Source organism: Astyanax mexicanus, chromosome 13, assembly GCF_023375975.1.
Source record: "Astyanax mexicanus isolate ESR-SI-001 chromosome 13, AstMex3_surface, whole genome shotgun sequence".
Lineage (NCBI taxonomy): Eukaryota > Metazoa > Chordata > Actinopteri > Characiformes > Acestrorhamphidae > Astyanax > Astyanax mexicanus.
Genome location: NC_064420.1, coordinates 30,120,060 through 30,147,945, shown reverse-complemented (window position 1 = coordinate 30,147,945; position 27,886 = coordinate 30,120,060). Strand labels below are relative to the sequence as shown.

Genomic DNA, 27,886 nt, shown 5'->3' with positions numbered 1-27,886 from the left:
TGGTTCCTGTAGGCTTGGGGACCCTACATGCCTTGAAATGGCTCTGCTGGCATGTTATATGTCAAAGTGGTCAACACACACTCTGACTGTACCAAAAAATTTGAATTGGGAGGAATATTCAAGCTGCGTGGGATGACTTATCGCAGGACACCATTTGGAACCTCTACAACTAACTTCTTTGCTGCAGTTGTTTCTAGAATTTATTTTTAATCATTCTGAATCAGTGCAACTATTTTGTAATGACATTTTTTTCATCATTTACTTTTTTTATATTCCTTATTCTTTTCATGATTTTGGTTAATTGTGAAACACTGTTTTTATTTGGTGATGCTGTGGTATTTTTTGAGAGGGTTCACTCACTTAGCTAGCTTAGCGCTACTGAAGAGGGGCTGGTAGCCTATAGTGTGTACAATAAGAAACACACAGCCAGCATCTCTCTCTCTCTTTGCCTCCCTCCCTCTCTCTTTCTCTTTCTCTCATACACACACCCCTCCCCTCTCATCCTACCTCGCGCTCCTTTTCCCTTTACTCTCTCCCCTACTCCCACCTCTACCAACCAACATGGCCGCTAAGTCGGACGGAGCGGCGGTGGCGGCGTGCTTGGCGGAGCCGGAGCGGGAGCAGGCTCTGGAGCAGGCTCGGGAGAGCGGCAGGCGCGGGGATGCGGAGGCTCGGGCGGGCCGCTCCTCGCCGCTGCTGGACTGCTGCTGGGTGGTGTGCGCGATGCTCGTCTTCTTCCTGGACGCCGCCACGGACCTGTGGCTGGCCGCTGACTACTACGCGCGGCGGGACTACTGGTGGTTCGCGCTCACGCTGGTGTTCGTGGCCGTGCCCTCCACCGTGGTGCAGGTGCTCAGCTTCAGGTGGTTCGTCTACGATTACACGGAGCTGGAGGAGACGGAGGAGCGGCCGCGGGAGGAGCTGGAGGCGGCGACGGGGGAAGGAGGAGACTGCCATCTGCTCGGCGGGAGTAAAGGAGGCGCTGGAGGAGGAAGAGGAGGAGGGGCGGGCAGCCGTACCCTGCGCTGCTGCAGGGCGTGCATGTGGCTCTTCCAGTCCGCCGTACACATCCTGCAGCTGGGCCAGGTCTGGAGGTGAGGCAGCCTCTCTCACATGGCTACAGCTACACAGGGGGGGATATACAGCAGCAGCAGCGCTGCGTTAAATAAATCAGTCCTGTGAGCGTGTGTACGCGCGCGCCCGCGCGAGGGAGAGTGTGTGTACTGTTTTTGGTGCGCGTTCACACGTTTTTTCCCCTCGCTTAGTATAAATGTACTGTGTGCTGTAGGTTAGTTTGTGGGAGACAGATGGGAGAGGAGAGAGAGCGCGCGCGGCTCCATCCCTCTATCGCTCCGCCTCGAATACACGCGCCAGCCTGGACCGCGCCGTGCGTGTGAGCGCGCGCGCGTGTAGCTGTGTGTATGGGAAAGAGAAAGATAGAGAAGGAGATGAGAAAATAGGAGAAGATAGAGGGAAAGGAAAGGAGAGAATGAAAAGGAGGGCAGGACTAGAGAGAGGGAAAGAGAGGAAAGGAGAGAGAGACTGACAGAAGGAAAGAGAGAGATGGAATAGGAAAAGAAATTGGAAGGGAAAGAAATGGTAAGGAACTGAGATAGAGGGAAAGAGGGAGAGAATAAAAAAGGGACAGGAAAAGAGAGAGGGAAGAGAAGGATAAAGAAAGAGAAAGAGTAAAGGAGAGGAAGAGAGACAAAGATAAGGAAGGAGAGATAAAGTGCATAGGTAAAGAAATAGGAAGGGAAAGAGGGAGAGAATGAAAAGGAGGACAGGAAAAAAGAGAGTTAGAAGGAAATATAGAAAGGGAGAGAAGGATAAAGAGAGTAAAGAAGATAGGATGAGAAATAGAGATAAGGAAAGAGGAAAAGAGAAGGAGATAATGAAAAGGGGGGCAGGACTAGAGAGAGAGTTAGAAGGAAAGAGAAAGAGAGAAGGATAAAGGAGAGACAAGATGAGAGATCATAGAGAGGAACAAGAAAATATATAGGAAGGGAAAGAGGGAGATAGTTAGAAGGAAAGATAAAGAGGGAGACGGGATGAGAGATGGAGAAGGAAGAGAGATAGGGAATAGGAAAAGAAACAAGAAGGGAAAGAGAATGTGAGGAAGAGAGGTGGAGGAAAAAAAGGAGAGAGGAAAAGAGAGAGTTAGAAGGAAATATAGAGAGGGAGGCAAGCAAAGAGAAGATAGCGAAAGAGATATAGTGGGATAGAGAGAGGGAATGAAAGTAAAGCTGAGTGAGAGAAAGAGAGGTCAAAAAGAGACAGAAGACAGAAGGGAGGAAAGCGAGTAAAGGAGAGAGATGGCAAGAGAGTGAGAACTAGATGGAAAGAGGAAAGGGTTGAAAGGGGGCTGGAAAAGAGAGAGGTGGAAGGAAAGATAGAGTGGGATAGAGAGAGGGAATGAAAGTAAAGCTGAGTGAGAGAAAGAGAAGTGAAAAAGAGACAGAAAGAAGGTAAGAGAAAATAAAAAAGCAAAAAATGAAAGATAGTGAGATGACAGGGGAGAGAGCTAGAGGGAAAGAGGGGAGAATGAGAAGGAGGCAGGAAAAGAGGAAGAGCTAGGAGGAAAGATAGAGAGAGAGAGTCTGAGTAAGAGAGAGCAGAAAAGAAAAGGGGGAGAGGGAGAGCAATTGAGAAGGGAAGAAAGCGAGTAAAGGAGAGAGATGGGAAAAGGGTGAGAACTAGATGGAAAAAGGGAACGGTTGAAAGGGGCTGGAAAAGAGAGAGGTGGAAGGAAAGATAGGGAGAGAAAAAAAGAGATAGAGAAGAATAGAGCGATGAGGGATAGGGAGAAGGAAAGACAGAGTGAGAGAGAGACTTGTGTGTAGCAGTTTCCCTTCAGTAAATCTAAGCAAGTTTATACAGTCTAGAATTGCAGCAGTATGATACTCATCTCAGATAATTTCATTATACAACTGTACAAACAGCGTTTTACTACTAATAGTAATAAAAAAAGAAAACAATTATGAATATGATGGCATACAAATGCATTATGTTTTATAAATAAAGCACTAATTGTATGGGATTGAGTTTTACCCATGGAAGTGGGATAGTGAATTTTTACTACCTATCAGCATATAAATGACTGAGATGGGAGTGGCAACTTGACTACACTGATGATGGCTTATATTAGATCCCATATTTTTTCAGTAATAATGATCTTTTAGTTTTGAAATCAGTAACTATGCATGTTTGTATGTAAGCGATACACTGCACAGTGACTTGTCTCAAACTCATAGGGGGCAGGGCTGTCAAAGTTGTTCTAGTGAGTCTTTTAAAAGCAAAAAAAAAGTATTTCACATTATAAACCAGTGAGCTTAAGCGTGGCATAATGTCATTATGATGGAAAACGTGCTTTTAAAGGGTTGTTTTTTAGTAATATAAGTGGTCCTGAAGCCAATATGGCCTAAGAATAGGTTTGCTTGCTTTGATTTAAAGAAATCCTTGTATTATATATTTTTTAAGAAGAAAAATAATAGTTCTATAAAAAATACAGATCTATCTAAAATCTTATTTTGGTCACTGGAGGTGATGTTTGGCTTGGATCCACTGCCCAGATGTAGTGATGGGATACTTGAGTCAGAGGATACCCTACAAAGAGATAAAAACACTCTTGAGTGTGAGTGTGTGTGACCGCGGGCTCCCACAGAGTGTAAACAGTTCAGAGCTGAAACTGAGACGATTAGTGAAGGCTGCTGTTCTGAGCACCGGTGTCAGATTTCTCATATAAACAGAACCTGTAAGGGTGACAGAGCTGGACCAAGAACTTCCCCGCAATCTGATCCAATGTGTGGATTACCCCCAGCATCACTTAAATACATTGTAAAAGGCAATAGTTTTGTCATGCCTTCAATAAATGAGTATACTTACTCGCAGATTTAAGCTCCACTTGTTTGCAGAGTGAAAAAATACTATTGTTTTCAGTTCAGATAAAATAAAACAACTAAATATTAACCAAAACTGTGATATGAGCATGCTCAGTAGCTGCATTTAGCATGCTGCTCATGATAGAGTTGGTGGCAATACAGTGGCTTTGTTTCAGGTAAATAAGGTGATGTTTAGGGTAGCAACGTTTTTGGTATTTGAGGGATAAAGACTTAGGGTCCTCTCTGGCGTGAATGGGTAATTGCATATAGCATGCGGAAGCATCATTGTCAACTGGGCGGATGTGATGCGGTCACCTTTCAGAGCGGATGAATCCGATTCCAGGTTATGTTCAGTCAGAGAGAGGGCGAGAGAGAGTGCGCTCAGTCAGAAACTGGGTGAATGAGCTACTGAGGTCTGAGTTTCCTCTTCTGAAGTCTCCATTGCTCCACCAGCCGCTCAAGTTCAGTAAACTGACCTGGATCCTCTTTTAGACGCTGTACATGTGATGTGTATATGCTTGGCCTCAATGTTGTTGTTTTTTTTACTTTTGCACTAATGTAAAATTATGCTATCGGAAAAAATAGCATCTGTTTGTGTTTCAGTCATTAAAAGAATATAAGGTTAACTGGCCTCAAATAACATATTTAATAATTGAATTTAAGTAATGTTCACTTACATAAAGAGCTATTTTGAATCCATGCAGTTAATTTAACTTTGAAATGTGTAATTGAGTAAGCTACACATAGTCAATAGTAAATCTGAAGTATATATATATATATATATATATATATATATTTTTTAAGTTAAATAAACTTAAGAGTAAGTATACTGTACTAAAAAAATGTAAATGAGAGTTCTACTTTTACTTTTTGAAGCCTTATGATTGGTCCATTCCACGTATTCAACTTTTCAAATGGAGCCGTTAGCCAGCAGGCTCCAGAAACTCCACTTTTTTCCACAGGAAATAAAAAACTTGTTCCTCCTCAGGCTCAGAATGATCTGGCTGGCTGTTTTGTCCACAGTCTTCAGAACTGGTGTGATAAATAATGAATGTGGGACTACACCGAGTCTCCCACAGAGAACTTACAGAACACACACTCTGCTCCACTCTGCCCCCACAGATTTGGCCGCCGTCTCGCCGCTCCGTCGGGTTCCTTTGCTAATGCTAACTGGAGGGAGACTCGAGACGTTCCTTCAAAGCGCCTCCTCAGTCAGGCTGCTTTCTTCTCCTGAGAGGAATCGTTCACTCATCTTCTCCTCGCAGGCAGTCTCTTTTTGTCGTCTTCATGTCTTAATCTGCCTTCCCATAGTCCTCTCTTCTCTAGTTTGGAGAGATAAATTGGAGGTGCTGGAAGAAACGGGTACTGTAGAACTGGCACACCTCACTCAGTGTGTGCTTTAGTTCACTTTAAATCACTGTGCTTTGACTAAACTATCTCTCTCTCTCACTGTGCTTTGAGTAAAGCCCTCTCTTTTACTGTGCTTTGAGTAAAACTCTCACTCACTGTGCTTTGAGTAAAACTCTCTCTCACTCACTGTGCTTTGAGTAAAGCTCTCTCTTTTACTGTGCTTTGAGGAAAGCTTTCTCTTTTACTCTCTGTGCTTTGAGTAAAGCTCTCTGTATCACTGTGCTTTGAGTAAAGATCTCTCTTACTCACTGTGCTTGGAGTAAAGCTCTCTCTCTTACTCTGTGCTTTAAGTGAAGCTCTCTGTATCACTGTGTTCTGAGTAAGGTTCTCTCTCATTCACTGTGCTTTGAGTAAAACTCTCTCACTCACTGTGGTTTGAGTAAAGCTCTCTCTTGCTCTCTGTGCTTTGATTGAATCTCTCTCTCTCTTACTTGTTTTGAGTAAATCTCTCACTGTGCTTCGAGTAAAGCTCTTTCTCAAACACTGTGCTTTGAGTAAAGCTCTCTCTCACTCACTGTGCTTTGAGTAAACCTCTTTCTCTCTCTTTTTCACTGTGCTTTGAGAAAAGCTCTCTCTCTCTCACTCACTGTGCTTTGAGTAAAGATCTCTCTTACTCATTGTGCTTTGAGTAAAGCTCTCTCTCTTACTCTGTGCTTTAAGTGAAGCTCTCTGTATCACTGTGCTTTGAGTAAAGATCTCTCTTACTCATTGTGCTTTGAGTAAAGCTCTCTCTCTTACTCTGTGCTTTAAGTGAAGCTCTCTGTATCACTGTGTTCTGAGTAAGGTTAACTCTCTCATTCACTGTGCTTTGAGTAAAGCTCTCTCTCTCTCTCTTACTCACTGTGCTTTGAGTAAAGCTCTCTCCTGCTCTCTGTGCTTTGATTGAATCTCTCTATCTCTCTTACTGTTTTGAGTAAATCTCTCACTGTGCTTTGAGTAAATCTCTTACTGTGCTTTGAGTAAAATCTCTCACTGTGCTTTGAGTAAATCTCTAACTGTGCTTTGAGTAAATCTCTCACTGTGTTTTGAATAAAGCTCTCTCTCAAACACTGTGCTTTGAGTAAAGCTCTCTCTCTCACTCACTGTGCTTTGAGTAAACCTCTTTCTCTCTCTTTTTCACTGTGCTTTGAGAAAAGCTCTCTCACTCACTGTGCTTTGGGTAAACCTCTTTCTCTCTCCTTTTCACTGTGCTTTGAGTAAAGCTCTTTCTTTCACTCACTATGCTTTGAGTAAATATTTCTCTCTCACTCACTGCTTTGAGTAAATCTCTCTCTCCCTCACTGTGCTCTAAGTAAAGTACTCTCTCACTCACTGTGCTTTGAGTAAAGCTCTCTTTCACTCACTGTGCTTTGAGTAAATCTCTCTCACTTACTGTGCTTTAAGTAAAGCTCTCTCACTCTCTGCACTTTGAGTAAATCTCTCTCTCACTCACTGTGCTTTGAGTAAAGCTCTCATACTCACTGTGTTATAAAAGAAGCTCTCTGTATCACTGTGCTTTAAGTATACATCTTGAAAAACAATTTAAATGCCTGGTTAAAGGGCAGATTGCTGTTGTTTTGCTGTTTTCCTTGTGTTTTGAGTGCTCTGCACTGAATCAGGGTGGGGCCGGAGCTGGTGACGTCATTGGCCCTGCATTGTTTAATATCGCAATAAATATCATTGAAAAAAGAACATTTGCAATATACATTTTTTTCCAATATCATGCAGCCCTAATGGTGGTTACATGTGGTCTGCACTCTTGCTGTTTTTTGTAGTTGCTCTTGTTTGTTAGCTTTTATGTGTTTATTCTAAAACACACTGTATATGGCTGAGTGATGCACTCTCACAAGGGATATCCGGTTAGTGGTGACAAAAGCCTTTACTCTGCATTCTCCGTGAAGCGTGGTAATTTTGCACGTTGTGCGAACATGAGTTTGGTCAGACACGGTAAAAACGAACTTCAGACTAAAGAAATGGAGCCAGAACACTGAGTAGTAGAGAACACTGGCTTTAATTAATTATCTCTAGCTGGAAATACAAGGTTTGTGCATGATAGAGACGATATTGTGCTCTAACAGGAAAGAGCGAGTGAGTCTTTTTTAGCAAGCTATTCCATCTTTCGATGCTGAGCAGTGTTGATAAAATAATCTGTAGATAAGGCTCGTTGGCATATTGGCCTGCCTACATTCTGGGCCCTGGCAAAAGAGGCAGAAGGAAAGAAGATCTGGACCTCTGCCCGAATTGAGCGTGCTGAGGGGATCTCTCATACTGTATGAGTGCCTGCGTGGGTAGGTATTTCACTTCTGTATGTGTGTGTGTATATAATTGTGTGTGTGTGTGTGTGTGTCTGTGAGTGAGAGAGAGAGAGAGAGAGAGAGAGAGAGAGAATGAGAGAGAGAGGGGTTTACTGATAGTTAGGTGCTGAATTATTAACAGGGGCCTAGATAGGACTTGTGTGCCTCAGCGATTGTCCGGGAGAGGATATAGCATTTCCTGTCATCTTTCTCCTAAATGAAACTGTCCTCTCTCTCTCTTTCTAACTCTCTCCATCTCTCATTTATCACTTTCTAACTCTCACCTATTTTTTGTTCCAAATTCAGGCCAATGTAGTTCAGGTCAGTTACATCATTCAATGATACAATTCAATATTTAGAAAGTGTAACCTGTGCTTTGAACCTCTACTAAAGGACACACTTTACACATGCATTTTTGGACAAGCTGAGAGATACTGAACTTGAAAGAAGCATGTTGACTGACGTGATAGAGTAGTATTATAGTATTTTACATTGTGTAGTAGGACATGCAGTGTCTCATTCATTTTCCTGCCCACTTCACCAAAGTTACATAGTACAGTTATCAGAGTTCCAAGCCCTTGGGAATGTTAGTTTCCTAATTACAGGTCAGTGGAGCATTACCATGATTTAATGAAGCTGTTATTTTAAGGGGAAATCATGCTGCTGAATGCAACAAATCAAGAAATTAATGGACCATCCATACATATACAGCTCTGGAAAAAAATAAGAGTCCACCTAATAACGATGAGTTTCCTCTGAACAACCTCTGGAATATAATCAAGAGGAAGATGGATGATCACAAGCCATCAAACCAAGCTGAACCGCTTGAATTTTTACACCAGAAGTGGCATAAAGTTATCCAAAAGCAGCGTGTAAGACTGGTGGAGGAGAACATGCCAAGATGCATGAAAACTGTGATTAAAAAATAGTGTTATTCAACCAAATATTGATTTATAAACTCTTAAAACTTTATGAATATGAACTTGTTTTCTTTGCATTATTTGAGTTCTGAAAGCTCTGCATCTTTTTTGTTATTTCAGCCATTTCTCATTTTCTGCAAATAAATGCTGTAACTGACAATATTTTTATTTGGAATTTGGGAGAAATGTTGTTCGTAGTTTATAGGATAAAACAAAAATGTTAATTTTACTCAAACATATACCTATAAATAGCAAAATCAGAGAAACTGATTCAGAAACTGAAGTGGTCTCTCAATGTTTTCCAGAGCTGTATATTTGTAACAGAACAGAAATATAATATTTAAAAAAATTGACTAAAGATATTTTATGCGGCTATGTCGGTCGGTATAAGATGTAGGTAGGCATGTGATATTTAGACAGAAAATGTGTTGCGTCATCAATGCTTTAATGAAGCTCATTTTTTAATGACTAAAATTGCAAAAGCCTCATTTTTTTAATATATCCAGATACATCTGGCCGGGGCCTAAACTGTGTTAAAACCGCTATAAAGCTGATATTGCTTTTTAAAGCTTTTTTTTCAAACCCGAACCTTATGCTGTCTGAGCTAAATGGGCATTAAGCACCCCAGTACATTTTAAGTATTTTTTTAAATATTCAAGTAAGACATTAAAAAGGTAATTTGGATAATTGTCAGAATCTTGTTTAGTGCTCAAACTCTCTGATTACTGTTTCATCCTGATAACAGCAGCAGCAGCACCCCTACTGCTAATTGTGCGCCCCTGATGCTAACTGCGCACCACTAATACTAATTGTAATTTTAATTAGAATAAGAATGAGCTGAGTGCAAACAATAAGAGTCTGTGCATAAGCGAAAGGTATTAATCAGTGACAATATTTACCACAGAATCAAACACAGCAGGATATAAGCTTTTGTGTGTGTGTGTGTGTGTGTCACACTTCCTGTATCTATTTCTTCTACTGACACTATGGACTGCTCTACCCGAAATTCCACTCCCTCTCACACCACAGTCTCACACCATGCTTCTCTTTAACCAACATGTACAGCTCCCTCGCTTATTGTCACCTGATTTCTAATTGTCTACAGCTGTTACTGATTAATTATTGCCTTCACCTGTGTCTGATTGCTGTGTGTGTGTTTATAAGGCCTTTTTGTTGCACTTGCCCAAAACTACTGTGAAAACATAATAATGCCAAAACATACTATTTCTGTCTTTGAATAAAAAATTTAAGAATAAAAAAGAAAAGTGCATGTTGCGTGGCAGGTCTCAGATGAGGGTTCAGGTTACCTGTCAGTCCAAAACCAGATGACCAATGGAGATTCAAGAGGAACGCCTTCTTCTAAGCCCCGCCCACCTGTGAAAACTGCCAAAACTCAAAAGCAAAACAATCAAGCATTAGCAAACAAGAGATTCCAAAAAGTTTTTTTTTTATTAGTTTCTTTTTCTTATTTTACATTTTAATTTATTTGATTTATTTTGATTTATTTATTATTACTTTTTATTCTAATGTTTTATATTTTCATTCTTGTTCTTAGTTCTATTATTCATTTTATAATTTCTTATCATTCTTAGCATTTTACTTTACTTTTACTATTATGTTTTACTTATTTTGTGTTTTATAATTTTTTTACTTTTTATGTGTCAGGTTTTTTTATGGTATTTTATAATTTTCTGTTTCATATATATATATTATTTGTATATTAAATGTTGATTTAAAACGAGTACTTTTTTATTTATTTATTTTTTACTATTTTATTCCTTATTATTTCTAAATTATTATTAAATGTTTTCAATCCCTTTTATGCTGTAAATGCTCAGCAACATTGTAAATGAGGGTCACCCTCAATGTTTTTCTAGAGTGAAAATAAAGGTTAATTGATTGATTGATTGAATTAATGATTTAATGATTGATTGATTGATTGATTGATTGAAAAAGAAAAAATCTTTAGCAGCAAAATCCACAGAAAATCTACAAAAACCCAAAAATAAAAGACAAAATCCAAAGAATAATAAAGTAACCAATTTTGTTTAAAAATATATATTTGCTATAATTTTTTTAATTTGGAATATACACTTTTTCCTTTTGATTCTTAAAATGTTGATTGTGGATTTTATTTTATTTTTTTGTGTAAAACTTCTGATACAAAATTCACTCCTTATGGCTTTTCCCTACCCTTTTCGATCAGCCTTTCAATATTAAAGCAGTTTGCTGGGTTTACGTATGAGAGCATCTGGTTTGTCCTGAGTGTGCGACTGTGTGTGTGTGTGTGTGTGTGTGTGTGTGTGTGTTATCACACCTCCTGGAGTATTACCCAGAATTTTACTCCCTCTCTCACCACAGTCACATGCTGCTATTTAACCAACCATAGACAGCTCCCACACTCTTTGTCACCTGACTTCTAATCTTCTGCAGCTGTTACTGATTAGTGATTGGCTTTTTCACTACTCTTTGGGATTGCCCTTTCAGTATTAAACCAGTTTGCTGGTTTTATATTTGCGAGTGTCTGGTTTGTTCTAACACTGTGACTTGTATGTATGAGTTTGTCCATGCGTAATAGGGTCTCTCACAGTCTCGTGGTCCGGGGCAGGCAAGGATATAGTGTGCTGGCAGTGTACAGCACTACTGCTCTCTTGGCGGATAGGATATGATTTCTGTGTTGGGGATTCTGCCCAGTATGGATGTTACTGGTGTGGATTGCTTGTTTGACTGATTGTCCCCTGGTAAAGATGTCTGCTAGATTTCTGCATGGATAATTCTACCTAGACACAGACTGTTACCATCATTACCTCACACTGCGCTGTCCACTGTGGGTGGTAGTGCCTTCTATGATATTTCTGGTACATAAGTAATATTAAATACCTACCAAAAATGGAATGTCACACCCATCTGGCACCCACTATGAGGCCTTATTACCTTATTCACATTGCCTTGCTGTCAGCATCAGCTGTATAAGATGTGAGGAGGTATCATGTGAGTGAGGCTAGTCCACATGGTGGCGCTAATCAAATTAATAGCATTAAACCTGTGTTAAAGAACATTGGTTGTCAAATTTTGTGGAAAATGGCACTAATAAATACTGTACATAATTCCTGGTATTTGCTTATTTAGAAGAATTTTACCCGCCACCACCACGCGCCCTTTGCTTACGCCCACTGGTTCTTTTTTACCCTGCATTAACAGTATTTCATAACATTTCTCAATCATAGAAGGCATTAACACCCACAGTGGACAGTTTAGCAGATGGTAATGATCACCGGCCGTGTCTGACCAGATTTGTCCATGTGAACAGACAAGAAACTAAAATTAATGCAAACTAGAGATGCACTAATCCTAATATCTAAAAACTGATTCTGTTTTTTTTTCCCCTTTCCAACCATATTGGCTGATAGCTGCTCTATGAGTGTCTCTCTGCTCTTTGAGAAAAAAATCTTATGTGTATACTGTACTCCATAGTACGACATCTGTTGGTGCTATATCTGTCCATATTTGGCACTCATAGATGGACACTTCTGTTGCCCCACATACATGTGTCACATGTGCCTTCAGTCAGAGCTCATCTCCTGGCGGGAACTGGCGAGTCAGCAGTGTTGTGAGTGACAGCAGCGTGCACACATGACTTATTCCACTGCTCTTATTACTGAGGGGGCTGCAGCGATCCTTCAGCGATATGGCTGTATGGATGTTTCCCATTTTTTAGTCTCCTCCAACATTTTTGCAGTTTGCTGGATGATCAGTTTTTTAATAATTTGTATCTAACAAAGTGACATCATGCATAATACATAATAGAGTAATCAGATTAATGGGGTTTACATAATCTTAGGTAGTCAGATAGTGGAAAAAACTCTACATGATTTTACATCAAGCAATACACAGGGTAAGGCAGTAATTGTTAAATTGCAACTAGCCAATAATCTCGCAGAATAAGACGTGATGTAAAAATGCTGCTGCTGCTGTTTTTTTGTTTTTTTTTTACTAACACATCAAGCCACAATGTGATCATTTATCAGCTAGAAGATGTAGAGGAATGTACAGCTCTGGAAAAAAAAATAAGAGACCACTTTAGTTTCTGAATCAGTTTCTCTGATTTTGCTATTTATAGGTATATGTTTGAGTAAAATGAACATTGTCGTTTTATTCTATAAACTACGAACAACATTTATTCCAAATTCCATTTAGAACATTTTTTTTATTTGCAGAAAATGAGAAACAGCTTAAATACCAAAAAAGACGCAGAGCTTTCAGAGTTCAATTAATGCAAAGAAAACAAGTTCATTTTCATAAAGTTTAAGGAGTTTCAGAAATCAATATTAAGTGCAATAATGCTGGTTTTTAATCACAGTTTTCATGCATCTTGGCATGTTCTCCTCCACCAGTCTTACACACTGCTTTTGGATAACTTTATGCCTGCACTCCTGGTGCAAAAATTCAAGCAGTTCAGCTTGACCTTCTAGTATGCTTGTATGCTTGTATTCATTGTTCTAAATGACGCATATCTGTGAGTTTGATCTCACATTCCCCCACGTCATCCCAGGTTTCTCTGCTGTGGGTGTATTTACGGCCCTTGTATTGTCTTTAATAGGGTGCAATTCCTTTGTTATGATATTATGTTATCATTATACTAGTGCCATTTATTTAATGGTCTTAAAATGACAACAAAATCAGCCAAAATAGTTTATCGCGATAATTTCTAGGACAACATATCGTTTGATTTTTTCTTTTTATCGTGACAGACCTAACAACACACTGATATGAAACATGCAGGCTGGCGGGTAGAAATAACTTTTGCCCACTTTCGCCAATTGAAATGCAGCGAGTGCATCACCGCTTTCATTGGCTCCCGTCGTTTACAATGGCAAGACAGGTCGGCCAAAATAAAAATAAGCTGACTGTCAATCACATGTATTCTTCTTCTCCTCAGCGTCCTGCTCCCCTGCTTTACTCGCGTCTTCTCACGTTCCAGGCATGCAGCAGCTTGACGCTGGAAGCTACTCTGGGTTGCCAAAAGCGTCTGCGAGGAAGAGCGTCTGTGAAAAGTGTAAATTGTCATCTAGACAGTGACGCAGGGGCTCAGCAGCCGAGCAGCGAGCCGACGCGAGGAGATGCAGATCCTCGCTAGAGAAGAAGATGCAGTGGACTTATTGAAAACACACCCACCCACACACACACATATGCAACACACATGCTCACAGAAACCTCACGGTTGTGGTGGTGGTGGTGGTGGTAGAGTATGATAAGTGCGTTGCAGGTGTTGGAAAGCAGCGGCGTGTGTCCGTGGGGTCATTAAGGGAGTTGATGGGGATAGTCTCTCTGAGCTGCGAGCAGCAGAGCAGAGCCGGCGGCCGTGAGGAGAATTCTAAAGCAGGACGGCCTTGTTCGGCCCCCTCGCCCCCCACCAGCCCGCTCGTCACTGCCACGTTTTCCCTCACCCAGAAAGGGACTGCCCTGAACTGTCGCAGCAACTCTGGGTGGCATGAGCTTGTTTTTGTTGTCTGCTGATTTAAAACTTTCCAACCCTTTATGGAAATAACTTGAACAGAAAGAGCTAAATGTGGATTTGTGGATTTGCACGGCAAATAAAAGTCATTTATCTCCTTAGAACCCTACAGACGGATTTTCCATCCAAAATCGCACCTTGTTTTCTCAGCTTAATTACTTAGGAATCCCTTCACACATCAACATAATCCATATATGGTTAGAAAGGGCGGAACTTACGCTTTTTAAAATTAGCGACGACATCCCAGTGCGGTAAAGCTAAATCTACAAGATACCCATTGAGAAATACACCTAAAAAAGTGAGATCTCCTTCCCCAACCAATATTATTTACCTTCAGTGCTTCAAACATATTTATATGATGTTTCAAACCAAATAATATCAGCAAATGACTCAAAAGTGTCCACAGAAAAAGTGTGAAACTACCTGTTTTACTCAAACTAAAGCTAGTTATGCTGCGCACTACTTTATATAGTCTTTATTTGACTTGTGTTTTACTTTAATGAGTGACGATAGCCTGGCTCAGAAAGTCTGAACCATCTAGAAAAGTGTTGATGAACCAACTGATGAACTGAACTGTTGTAGAGTTCCTTAAGTCCTTTTTCTCTGGATTTCTTGTAGTTCTTGCAGATGTAGATGGCAGAAGAAAGGAGTCTAAGAGACCGTCAGTGCAGGAAGATGTTACAGCTTTATTAGAAGGTTGTTCAAAGCTCAGCACCCAGAAGACCAGTGTATTCCCCGACTCTCCGACCCTTTAACTCTCCCAGACAATCTGACTGACCCCTACCACAGACTAAATAGTCTTTAGACGGGGGGAGGTGGAGGACATATGTGTTTAAGATCAAGTGTCTTCCCCTGTTAAAGAAATCAACCTTTGACCTGTAGGGGTGTCACGAAAAATCGATCAAAATCGATCGAAATTATGTCATGGTGTCGAGCATCGAAGTCAAAAAGATGATCGAAGATCCCTCCCTCTAAGCTACGCAAGCACTCGCGCTACGCAAATGGCGCAGCACACTGTAGCCGACGCCGCAGACATTGTGACTGCTCAAAGAGCAGCCCTTTCTCCAGAGAATGTGGACATTCTCATCTTCTTAAAGAAAAACTTGAAAATATTAAAATAACAGTTGTTTTGTCTAGCCTCTAATAGGTTAATAGTATTGGTACCTTAAGGAGCATCTTTCTCTCAGATAAAGTTAATAATATATCTTTGTTAAAGAAAAAAAAACTTAAAGTCTTATTTTTCATGTTTAACTGTTATAGTAGGATAGAGTTCAGTTTGTTAAGGCTTTAATTGTTCTATTATTTTGTACATGACTGTTCCTGTATTTTTTTATTATTTATTTTATGTTGCACATTGCTGTTTTAATATTATACCAAAAAAGCCACTAGATGGCATTACATATAAATCTTAATTAAATGATTTAAATTTGACCATTAGTGCCTAATGTGGTGTATTACAGATCACTTCTATCACTTTGCATCACTTATATCAAGCCCACCTTTTGAAATAAGATATTGTAAATTTGATGAATCAAACCAATGACTGACCATAGACTAATCTAAAACTGGCATAGGCCTCTCAGCTGAAAAAAAAGAAAGAAAATCGAATCGAATCCTGACCCTGAAATCGGAAATAAAATAGAATCGAGGATTTAGAGAATCGTGACACCCCTATTGACCTGTTATCCTGTAATCTGTATTTACCCACCTGGCGCTGCTATGTCTGGGGAAGCATTTACACAGAAATGCTCACACTGGTAAATCTTACAGTGTCATTTGAAAATTATAGTCAACAGAACCATGGTTCAGTTGATCCAAACTGAGACCACCTCTTATGGTTGAACTGTGGTTAGTGCCCCCTTTCTTTCTGAGAGTCTGGACTAAACAAGACAGGTGTGAAAGTATGGTAACATCTGTGTGAGCCATAGTTTCACTATCCCTCCTTCAGCAAGCTCCTGTTTTTGTTCTCTTTCTTTTAGTCTCTCTTTTTCTTTCTCCTCTCGTTTTTCCAATTTTGAGGCTTCCTAAGCTGACCTAGTTCTCTCTCGAGCTCCTTACAGACGCTGGAAAACACAAACATCACAGCAGAGTGACATGAAGATTGATGTATGTGTGTGTGTGTGTGTTTGAGTGCGTACCAGTGTGTGTGTGTGAAATGTTTGCAGATATCTTTCTGTAATTCGAGAAGGCTGATTTAGTGTGAGTGTGATAAATGTGCTAAATGTAAGTGAGTACTGTGCATTTTAAATGAATTGATCCGAGGCAAATTAATGTATGTGAGTGTGAATGATTGACCAGTTGTGTGCGTGTTAACTACTGATGTATCTATAGAAGCTACTTGTGAGATGAGTCACGATGCTGGGCTCACGAATTGACGTATTGGTGAAAGATGACGACTCTGTACTTGTTGCAAAACATTCTAATTAGGCTATAGCTGGGAATGAGATACGATTCTGAGGGCCTTGTTTTCTGTTCTCAATGCTAGTAATGCCGAAGATTCTGAAAATTATTTTAAAGGGGATATATCATAGCTTTAAAAAAAAAAAGTTAGAGTAGGTTTATCAGCTATACAAAACATGGTCAAAAAGTTCTTTGCACAAAATCACTTTCACAGAGATCTCACCAGCTCTATTCTTTCCAGTTTTAGTCAGTTTGAGAATGAGCCGTTTAAGGGCTCTGTCACTTTAAATGATGTTATGTAATAACAAAAGTTTGGGAGAAGGACCACGCCCGAACTCTACGTTCTAACTCCACCCCGTATCAATCAACCGTCCTATAAATACCTCCCCTAACTAACTACCTCTCGTGACGAAAGTTTGCAAACCCACCTCCTCCCCAACAACCCCCTTTTTTCTACTTTTCCACTTCTTATTAAATAAAAAGGGGGGGGATATAACTGCACGCTTCTTCAAGCACGCAGTTCAGAACTCCAGCCCAAATTTCCCTGAGTTCCCTGCCCTTTTTCCTTCTTCTTTCTCTAGTTCTTTAGGCGTGGTCCACACTTAGCAAATGCACTTATAAGATGTTGCTGGCTACTCTCCACCCATCCGATGTTATTACTGAGGGTTTAACACACGTTAGTGTTAGCTTGTGATAAATGGCAAAACACAAACGATATCGTTCATGCTTAACTGCGATAGAAACACAAAACTCATTATTTGAAAGTACTTACTGTATATCTTTCATATGCTGACTTGCCACAGACAGTAGGTACAGATCCCTCTGTCAGACAAAGTCTGCTGGCAAATCCTGAGGTTCTCAAAGGAGTCTTTGTGTGACTTTCCTTTTCCTGTGGACATAGCGCTCTGCACCTTATACACAGTGCTTGTAAAACAAACAGAGGAAATAACATTTCTTAAACTAATCTGTGGCTCTGGTGGTTCTATGTATCTGCCTCTCCTGTGTGCAGGGACCATATGTTTTTTGTTTTTGAGAGGGATTGTAGACAAGATGCACAAGGCTTTGTGTCTTGTTTGATGCACTATGTTTTTTTTTTATATCTATGTCTTTATTTTTTTTCTGTCTTTTGTTTTTTTATTTTATGTTTAATGTTATTTTTCATTTTTGTCATGTTTTATGTATGTAAGTTTGTCATTTTGTTTTTGTTTTTTTGTTTTTTTAATTTCCTTGTTAATTCTTGTTTTTATTTATATAAAACATTTTGAGTTGCCTTTCAAGTTCAATAATTTAAATACCTTTAGCACGAATTAATGGAACACAAAAATAGTTTGGTAAGCCCATTGACCCTTGACCAACATAGGAAAAAAGGTGAATTCAATTAGATGGTCAATTAGAAGTTTTTCTCCTCTTTGCATCTTCTCTGAAGAGTCGCAACATGGGTACCTTTTTTTTTTTTAAGACGCACAAGGCTTTGTGTCTTGTTTGATGCACTATGTTTTTTTTATTATCTATTTGTGTTTATTTTCTTTCTGTCTTTTTTTTTTTCATTTTATGTTTAATGTTATTTTTCATTTTTGTTTATTGCATGTATGTTTGTCCTTTTGTTTTTCTTTTTCTTTTTTTTATTCCTTCTTGTTAATCCTTTTTTTATTTATATAAAACATTTTGAGTTGTCTTTGTCTATAAAATGGAATATAGAAAATAAATCTTCCCTTGTCTTGACATTTTTTAAACATTATCCAATAGTGGGGGGAGGGAATTAATTAGATCGTTATTAAAAAAAAAAAAAAATACAATATCCTTTTAATGTAAAGGGCTGAAGGTGTTGATGCAAATATGTAAACCCATAGACTGTATATAGCTGGACAGAGCATCGTCTCTTAAAAGTGAAGCCACCACAGGTCGGGCGCCCCCTGCTGTTCGGCTGCAGAAAGCTGTGTAACCCCACCCAACCCCATAGGTTTCAATGGCAAAATAGAACAACTTTCAATCACGTTTTTTTCTAATATACTGTAATTCTACCTCCATTATTTAAATGCAACAGCTAGTGTAACCTCTGCTTATATTGTCATATTTTTATATCCCCACAGAATTCGTTTTTTAAAACTTTATTCAGCTCTATTCAAAAAAGGTGTGGTTATGGTAAAAGGGCTGCTTATGGGCGGGACCAATAACAGACCGTCAGCTCCGCTCCGCCCCGCTCTGCAGTCTGTGACCGCGAGGCAGCCCTCAGGGGCGGGGTTATTTAAATGAGTAGGCGGTCTCTCCACAGCCTTTCTCCCTCCTCTGGTCTCTACTGCGCAGACTCTGGTCTCTGACTCGCCAAAATGGCGGAAGATTTTGGCTTCATTTTCATTGAATGAATGGGAACGGCGACACGGCGTCCATCTTTATATACAGTCTATGTGTAAACCTGACATATATATATATGTACACCATATGCCCAAACGTATGTGGACACCTTGTCTAATGTATGCATTCACCTACATTTAGTTGCAGCCATTAGAGGTGGGCGATACCGGGAATTTTGGTATCGATCCGATACCAAGTAAACGCAGGGCCAGTATTGCCGATATCGATATTGATACCGATACTTTTTAATATTTAAGCTTTATAGATCCAAATGATCCAAAAACCTAGGATATAATTTCACCAAACATTGTAAGTGATAACAAAATACGTTAGTATCACAATCAACATTTTTTGTTTAGAAACAATGGAAAAGTAACAAAACAAAGTTTAAATATAAAGTAAAAAAATATTAAAAAATAAAATAAAAATTCTCCCCTCACTAGACATCTTTTCTAGTTCTTTCTTTCTTTGTTTCTTTTTTTAATAGAATTGTCATTTGGAAAAACAATAAAAAATAAGGAATTGTCTTCCTTTCAGTGCAATTCAAATGCAAGTTTTTCTTAAATAAACAGAGTGTAAAAAAATATCACTCAACACTAATCTCCTGAGGTAGAGGCGTGTCGACTCGAGGAGAGCGCTGAGTGGGCGGGGCCAGGCTGAGCCTACCTGCGTGGCGGTTTGGCTGGCTTTGCTGAGCCATGTGACGCATGTGCAACAACAAGAGACCAGAGAGTAGACTGTGGTGAATCCTCGTGCGCAGCAGTCAGTGCGTGCGGCAGAGAAAAAAAGCTTGAATATCGATATTTTTACACGAGTATTGCTCAATACCAATACCAGCGTTGGTATCGATATTATCGATATTTGGATCGATCCGCCCACCTCTAGCAGCCATTACTGACACAGGTGTACAAATGCACACACACACACAGACTGTACAGTTCCTGTAGAGAAGCACTGCCAGTAGAATAGGATTCTACTGACTCAACAAGCCTAATGTTAGGTTATAAAGCACTTCAGAATTGAGCTGTAGAACAGTGGAACTTTGCTAAATCAATGCTACAGATCATACAGTGGTATGAAAAAGTTGGGGCACCTCTGATCATTTTCATGATTTTCCTTTATAAATCATTGGTTCTTTGGATCAGCACTTTCAGTGAAATATATCATAAAGCAGATGAACACAGTGATATTTGAGAGGTAACGGCGTTTTCACACCAGCACTATTTGGTCCGGTTAAAACGAACTCTGGTCCGTTTGTAACTTTAGTGCGGTTGAGCAGGTGTGAAAACAGTAATCGCACTCGGGTGCGGATCAAAAGCTAGAGGAGGTGATCTCGGTCTGGTACCAAACGAACTCTGGAACGGTTCGCTTGTGGTGAGAACGTGATCCGGTCTCGATCGGATCCAGCTATTAAATATAAGCCATTTATTAGAGCTAAACTGCTGATAAAGCAAGCATAGTTTAAACTGATATATTAGCCATATAACGCTAATTACCACAGCTGTGAACAAACATTGTGTCCATGCATGCGCCGTCTGCGCTGCATTCACTGCTCACAGCCGCGTGACTCTGTTTATTATGTATAAATCTGCGCTGCACATAGAAACACTGTGTTTGAAAGTGCAGCGTTTCAGCGTTCAGTGTTAAAGCCCAGATATTTGCGCTGGAACACAAAATCTTCTCGCTGTATTTACTTTTTTCGTATATTTATATTTAACGTACTCCCATGTCAGACAGCTCTGACCAATCAGAGGACACAGGCTGCTGGCGTGGTTTATTGATGCACATTTTGGTGCGCTTACATTTATGCCTGTGTGAAACCAGACCGAACAGAGAGAGAAAACGCTCCAAGTAAACAAACTCATTAACTGATTCAGACCAGAGAAACGAACTACAGGTGTGAAAACACCCTAAAATGAAGTTTATAGGATTTACAGAAAGTTCAATAATTCTTTAAACAATATTAGGCAGTCGGCACTCTTGTTTTATTGGTTTAAATACCTTTAGCACTAATTATTGAGCTTAAAATAGTTTGGTAAGCTCATTGATCCTTGACCAACATAGGAAAAAGGTGAATTCAGTTAGATGGTCAATTAGAAGTTGTTCTCCTCTTTGCATCTTCTCTGAAGAGTGGCAACATGGGTGCCTCAAAAAGCTGTCTCAGAGATTTCAGCTGTCAGTTTCCACTGTGAGGAACATAGTGAGGAAATGGAAGAATCAGAGGCACAGTTCTAGTTAAGACCTGAAGTGGTAGGCCAAGAAAAATCTCAGATAATCAGAGGAGAAGGATGGAGAGAACAGTCACAGCCAACCTACAGACCAGCTCCAAAGACCTCAGAGCATCATCATCTTGCCATCTTGATGGCGTCACTGTGCATCGTTCAACTATTTAGCGCACTTTTCTGTATGGGAGAGTAATGCAGAAGAAGCCTATTCCGAGCAGACGTCACAAACAGAGTCACTTGAGGTATGCTAAAGCACATTTAAACAAACCAGCTTCATTTTGGAATAAGGTGCTGTGAACTGATAAAACTAAAATTTAGTTATTTGGAGGACGGTATGCATGGAGACAGAACACAGCATTCCAAAACAAACACAGTAAATTGGGGTGGTGGTTCCATCGTGCTGTGGGACTGTGTGTTCAGTGCAGCTACTGGGAATCTTGTTCAAGTTGAGGATTTCTGGATTTCAGTCAATATCAGCAGATTCTTGAGAACAATGTATAGGAATCAGTGAGAAAGCTTCAGCTGAAGTTGCGCCGGAGCTCGATACTTCAACAAGACAACGACCCTAAACACTAAACACTGCTCAAAATTTACTAAAGCATTAATGCAGAGAAACAAGTACAACATTCTGGAATGATCATCTCAGTCCCCAGACCTGAATGTTATTGAAAATCTGTGGTCTGATGTAAATCAGGCAGTTCATGCTTGGAAAACATCAAAACTGACTGAACTGGAGATGTTTTGTAAAGAAGAATAGTCCAAAATACCTTCAACATTTGTCTGCTATACAGACATCCAAAAGTTGATTTCAGGGATGTTACCCTACCACTAACCCCCCCCCCCCCCCCCCCCCCCAAAAAAAAAAAACAATATTGCACACTCACCAAAGGCTTACTTTTATATGAATTAATTTTACTTTTTTTGTTTTTTTTAATCTAGAGTATTCAGAGGTAAAATAAGTTTTATCTTTTATCTTTTTAGAAGGCCCTGCCTCTGCTTTCCCCTTTTTTTTGGAAAAAAAGCCTTTATTTGCCAAATTGACAGTTACAATATCAAAAAAAATTGCACATCAAAAACATTTGATATCATATTACAATAATTATTAATATTGCCTCCACCATGATCTGCTTTCTCTCACTCGCTGAACAAATCCCATCCGGGAGGGGGGAAAAACACTGCCCGCCCACATTAAAAACTGATTGGCTGTCTCACAGACTCTTTGCAGAGAACAGGCCAATCAGAACCCTCTCTGTTTTCTCTCTCTCCTTCCCACACGCGATTAGAGAAAAAAAGTCTGTGGCCTGTGTGCGCGTTTGGGGCACTCGTTCTGAATTCCGGGAGATTATATGTGACTCGCGGGCATCAGGGAGCCACTACCGAAATGCGGGAGACTCCCGCAGCTTCAGGGAGACTTGGTTTGTCTGACTATATGATATATTTAACTGAAATTCCTGATCCGCACAACCAATTATCCTAAATCCTAAATGATCAGGGGTGTCGAAACTTTTTTTATACCACTGTATGTAGAAATTGGGGGCTATTTGGATTTATATTTAAGAGAAATGTAATATTACTTTCACAATATGTTATAAAATGTGTATCTATTGGGTTATAAATGCAGCAAAAAAAGGTATTAAATAAAGATATTTCTGTCACAATTTGATAAAATAGTTAAAGATTTTCTGGCTTGTTTGCTTTAGTTTGAGATCAGTTGAATCTGAAACATCTTTAAGATGCTTAATATTTATTTTTAAGCTAGTATCTGTTGATTCCTTTAAACTTAAACAATATCCAGTCCTAGCCATAACATATTGTTACACCACGAGTAAAACACTGAGAGAGAGAGAGATAGTAAAAATGTGTGTGTGTGTTAGTTATCCGTGTGCTCTATAGGTTGTACTCATCCTGAAGCAGCAGTGGATGTTAGTATGGGCCAGTAGACACGGAGCTGCGGGCGCATTCTGGTTGAGTAAGCAGTGCAGATACAGTATAGCAGCTCCCTGCAGAACGCGATTGCTCACTGGAGCTTTCATCTGGGACATCATGGGGTTAACAGGGCTGCAGTCAAACTTTATGATGCCTTTTATTTGAAATGTGTGCGTGTGTGTGTGTGTGTGTGTGTGTAGCAGCCCAGGTCTACATTAACCCTTAGAACCCTATGGGCAGATTTTACGTCCAAAATCGCACCTTGTGTTCTCAGCTTAATTACTCAGGAATCCCTTCACACATAAACATAATCCATATATGGTTAGAAAGGGCGGAACTTACTCTTTCTAAAACATACATCCCAGTGCAGTAAAGCATTTGCAAGAAATCTTTTGAAAACAATCACCTGAAAAAGTAAGATCTCCTTCAAAGTTCCATGTTTTATTTTTCTGTTATATCTCTATTTATTTGCTCAAAACTCATAATCAGCTGTATTTACATTCACTCTCGGGTCTCTGAGTAAATCACATGACGTCATAGTTGCCAATGATTCCTTAAAGTGCTGAAAAAAAGGACTTTCCCCACAAGAAAAAATAAAAACGTGCAATTTGCTTTTCCCCAACCAATATTATTTGGTTTCAGTGCTTCAAACATATTTATATGATGTTTCAAACCAAATAATATCAGTAAATGACTCAAAAGTGTCCACAGAAAAAGTGTGAAACTACCACTAAACTCAAACTAAAGCTAGATATGGCACTACTTTATATAGTTTTTATTTTACTTTGCACTAAACATATTTGTTTATTTAGACTAAAAAGTTTACATTTTTGTGTACAGTTTTTTTTTGTGTGTCCTAAATTAAAGTGTTTTTATCATCATTTTGTGGAATAACTCATTATAACTTCATTATAATATTTTTGTTATTATAAACAGCTGAAAATAAATATCTAGTAAAGTAAATCAGCTTTGTTATTAGGTGTGAATATATTTAAAGTCTATACCTTATGAAATAAGTAAAAAAAAAAAAAAAAAAACAGGCGCTTGGTAAAATGTTGACCAAAGCATGATCAGTTCCAGTAAAATATAACAATTCTGCTTCCTTTTACATTTTAAATGATTATATTTTTGAGCAGCCGTAGGTCTTCTGGAGTAAAAGAGATCAGGGCATGTGTCTGTCTGATATAATTACTGTGTTATAAGACCTGAAAGAGGAACTGACAAAAACTGAGAAAAAAAAAACACCAAAACAGCCTGGGGTTCAAAGGGTTAAAACATCTAAACATAAGGATGAACCCTTAAGATTTTGAAGCTTCACCTCAAGATGTTGCTGGAAGGCAGCAGCTTCAAAAACTGGAACGCTATCCTGCAACCATCACATCTGAGGCGATGCATCCTGGTAAAAATACATAATTAAATAAATTAATAAATATATTATTAAATAAATAAACAACATGCTAATTTTCATAATCAGCTTAAGCGCTGGAGTGAGGAACGGGTTAGCTCATAGCGGTTCCTGTAATGCTGCGCGGAAGACGAGCTACCTCACAACTAATTTGTCACTTTTTTTTTTTTTCACAATTACACCTGTCCGTCACATTAGCCGGCTTTGATTGGCCGTGACAGTTGTGTGCGCTGAACATCTGGATTAATTACCAGTTCACAGATGCGGATAAATGATGTTTATGTATCCCATGCCTATGTGTGCGTGTGTGTGTGTGTGCATAGCCCTGCACACACACACACACCCTCTTTGCCTGTAATATACATATGGAGACTGTGTGTTAAAACGAGATAGGCTTCATAAAACACAAAAGCAGATTTACTGTGACGTGAGGAGGAAAACATTGAGGTTACTGTTTTTGTGACATCTGGAGCTACCGGCCGCTCCTATTATTTGCATTGTGCTGTTAGCGATTCATAACACCCTATAACACACTGTCGCGCAAAAAAATGCGAGCATTTGACCTTCACACTCGGCTAGTTTTCAGAAAACCTGAGTTCCCACATTAATATGATGTGGAGAACACAAACACAGTCACGTGATGCACATAACCCTGTTTTTAAGCATAGTTTTCATGCATCTTGGCATGTTCTCCTTCACCAGTCTTGTTCAAAGTCACTGCTTTTGGATAACTTTATGCTGGTCCTGGTGCAGAAATTCAAGCAGTTCAGCTTGGTTTTATGGCTTGTGATCATCCCTCGTCCTCTTGATTATATTCCATAGGTTTTCAATTTGGTAAAACCAAAGAAAGTCATTATTTCTAAGTGGTCTCTTATTTTTTTTTTGTGATTTTGCCAGAAGATGTCAGTGCATAGTGGCAGAGCTTATTTTAGTAGAGTACTATTGTGGTTTGATTGATCATTTAGTATGTTGAGTTTTCTGTCAAATGAAGGATAATTTATTTAATATACAGCCTGGTGGCCAATCTTCATTAATTGCACATTATTGCACCAGTAAGAGCAGAGTGTGCAGGTTTAATTAGCAGGGTAAGAGCACAGTTTTGCTCTAAATATTGCAATGCACACAACATTATGGGGGACATACCAGAGTTCAAAAGAGGACAAATTGTTGGTGCACGTCTTGCTGGCGCATCTGTGACCAAGACAGCAAGTCTTTGTGATGTATCAAGAGCCACGGTATCCAGGGTAATGTCAGCATACCACCAAGAAGGACGAACCACATCCAACAGGATTAACTGTGGACGCAAGAGGAAGCTGTCTGAAAGGGATGTTCAAGTGCTAACCCGGATTGCATTCAAAAAACATAAAACCACGGCTGCCCAAATCACGACAGAATTCTATTTTTTTTCTTCTCTCAACAATTGTATTTTTCAGTACAAAAAACCTTTAAGAACTTTGTTTTTTTTTAGATTAAAAACTTTTGTACAGATTTCTGTGTGTTTTGTGTCAAAATGGTTATAGATGGGTGCCCCATATCACAGGTCTCGGGCCTGTGGTGGACATGGCCCAGAGAAGCCGTGGTGGGTGTCCCTTATTTTAAATGTTAAAAGGCGGCAACCCTAACAGCACCATGTATCTGTTTTTAAACATCAGCCTTTAATTCAGCTCTGAAAAACAGTTAGCATCCAAGCCTGTTCCAGTCCTTACTGCTAGGTTCGGCTCTTAGCAAGCATTGAGCCAATAGCTGCATTCCGGTGTTCTGAGGACAATAACTAAAGACTTGAGTAAACTATAGTCATAATCCACATACCATATCAAACCACAGAACATATTAATCTAATTAGCAAAATATCATCCACCTGTTATTAATCATCAGTCATTAATTCAGCTTGGAAATCAGTTAGCTGTTAGCCATAAGGGCTATTCCATCATTTTTAGTTGTGCAATGTAAGAAAGCCAAACGCATGGATGTGAATTCACGCTAGAATAAAGGCTAAGCTGGCTACAGTCTTCTCTTCTCTGCAAGCTAAACATAACAGTGACACTGTGCTGGGAGAACAGCAAGCAGCTCTATCTGGTAAGACTCTGGATTAATTACAAAAATTATAATAAGAATGCTTTCATCATATAACAACATCTCGAAACAATACTATGCTATGTACAATGGTGTGAAAAAAAGGATTTGCCTCCCTACAGATTTCCTTTGTTTTTGCATTTTTTTGTCATACTGATGTTTTTTTCCGATTATCAAACAAACTTTAATATCAGACAAAGATAACCTGCGTAAATATAAAAAGCACTTTTTAAGACTGATTAAGATCATGACACCGCATCTCAATCAGACTTTGATTAGGCCACTCCAAGACATTCATTATATTTTTTAAGGTATTTAGAGGATCATTCTCCTGCTGCAGAACCCAAAACACCTGGGCTTGAGGTCACAAACAGACGGCCGGGTATTTTCCTGCAGAATTGTCTGGTAAACAGAAGAATTCCTGGTTCCATCTATTACTCCAGATCATCACACTACAATCATGTTTTCCAGTCAGTATGTGTTAGTTTTACACCAGAAGTAACAAAACACACCTTTCAAAAATGTCCACTTTTGTCATGTCAGTCCAAAGAATATTTACTCAAAGTCCTGGGGATCATCAAGATGTAGTTTTTTTTTTTGTTTTTTTGGCAAATGTGAGACGAGTAAACACATTGTGTTGTGTTTGGTCAGCAGTGTTGGAAGGTTGACCAAGTGGAAGTTTGACCAGTGTTCCACTTTTTCAAGAAGGGCTAGATTGGATTGGATTAGATTTATTTTCCCTTAATAAATGAAATCTTTATTTATAAAGTGCTTTTTTTATATTTACTCAGATTATATTTGTCTGCTATTAAAGTTTTTGATAATCTGAAAGATGTAAAAAATGAAAAAACAAAGAAATCTGTAAGAGGGCAAATACTTTTTCACGCCATGATTTATGTGGGTCCTGTGAGCTGTAGCAGCGACAGTTGAACCAGCCTATTAGAGCAGAGTTTATTGTTTTTGATAGAGGCCCATCATATAAGGGAAATCAGCCTTTTCATTCCGAGTCAAAAACATGTGACCCTGCCTTGACTTCAATAGTGCTGCTAACAATGGAATAGCTCTGCTTGGGGAGACTGGCACGCTGCTAATGTCACTACTGGTAAAGATTTACACGTATAAAGTGAAACAAGCAAATATAAAACATTCGCCATAACTGCAACACCATTTTAAGGTGGAATGGCAGAATTTGACAGGCGTATTCATACCAATCTTACAGTTATATATTTGCACTGCTTTGCTTTACAATAGTATTTCAAGAATTGAAAGAAATACATCTGAAACAACACAAGATTAGCTAAACTAAAGATAATGTTAAGTCTAGTCACTGAAGCTCAGTGGAAAAAGACAGTCCTCGCACATTTCAACAAAGTTCGTCTGTTACTTTACTCAGTAAGATGGTAAATACACTTGTAAAACCACTCCTAAACAAATGCATTCTGTTGCATCAAAGACTGGAATGAGACAATTACAGAAAAAACTGAGGAAAGGCTTTAAAATGTAAGG

General features: G+C 39.3%; 1 protein-coding gene across 1 annotated transcript in view; it reads left to right on the top strand.

Annotated features, from left to right (window-relative positions):
• The first annotated feature begins 208 nt into the window (after positions 1-208).
• The window catches only part of xkr7b (XK, Kell blood group complex subunit-related family, member 7b), a 123,639-nt gene continuing 95,961 nt past the window's right edge, over positions 209-27,886 (top strand). Inside the window, exon 1 of the mRNA XM_007250792.4 lies at positions 209-1,094. Within this exon, the coding sequence (XP_007250854.3) occupies positions 562-1,094 (533 nt within the window). The 5' untranslated portion in view covers positions 209-561. The remainder of the gene's footprint in view (positions 1,095-27,886) is intronic.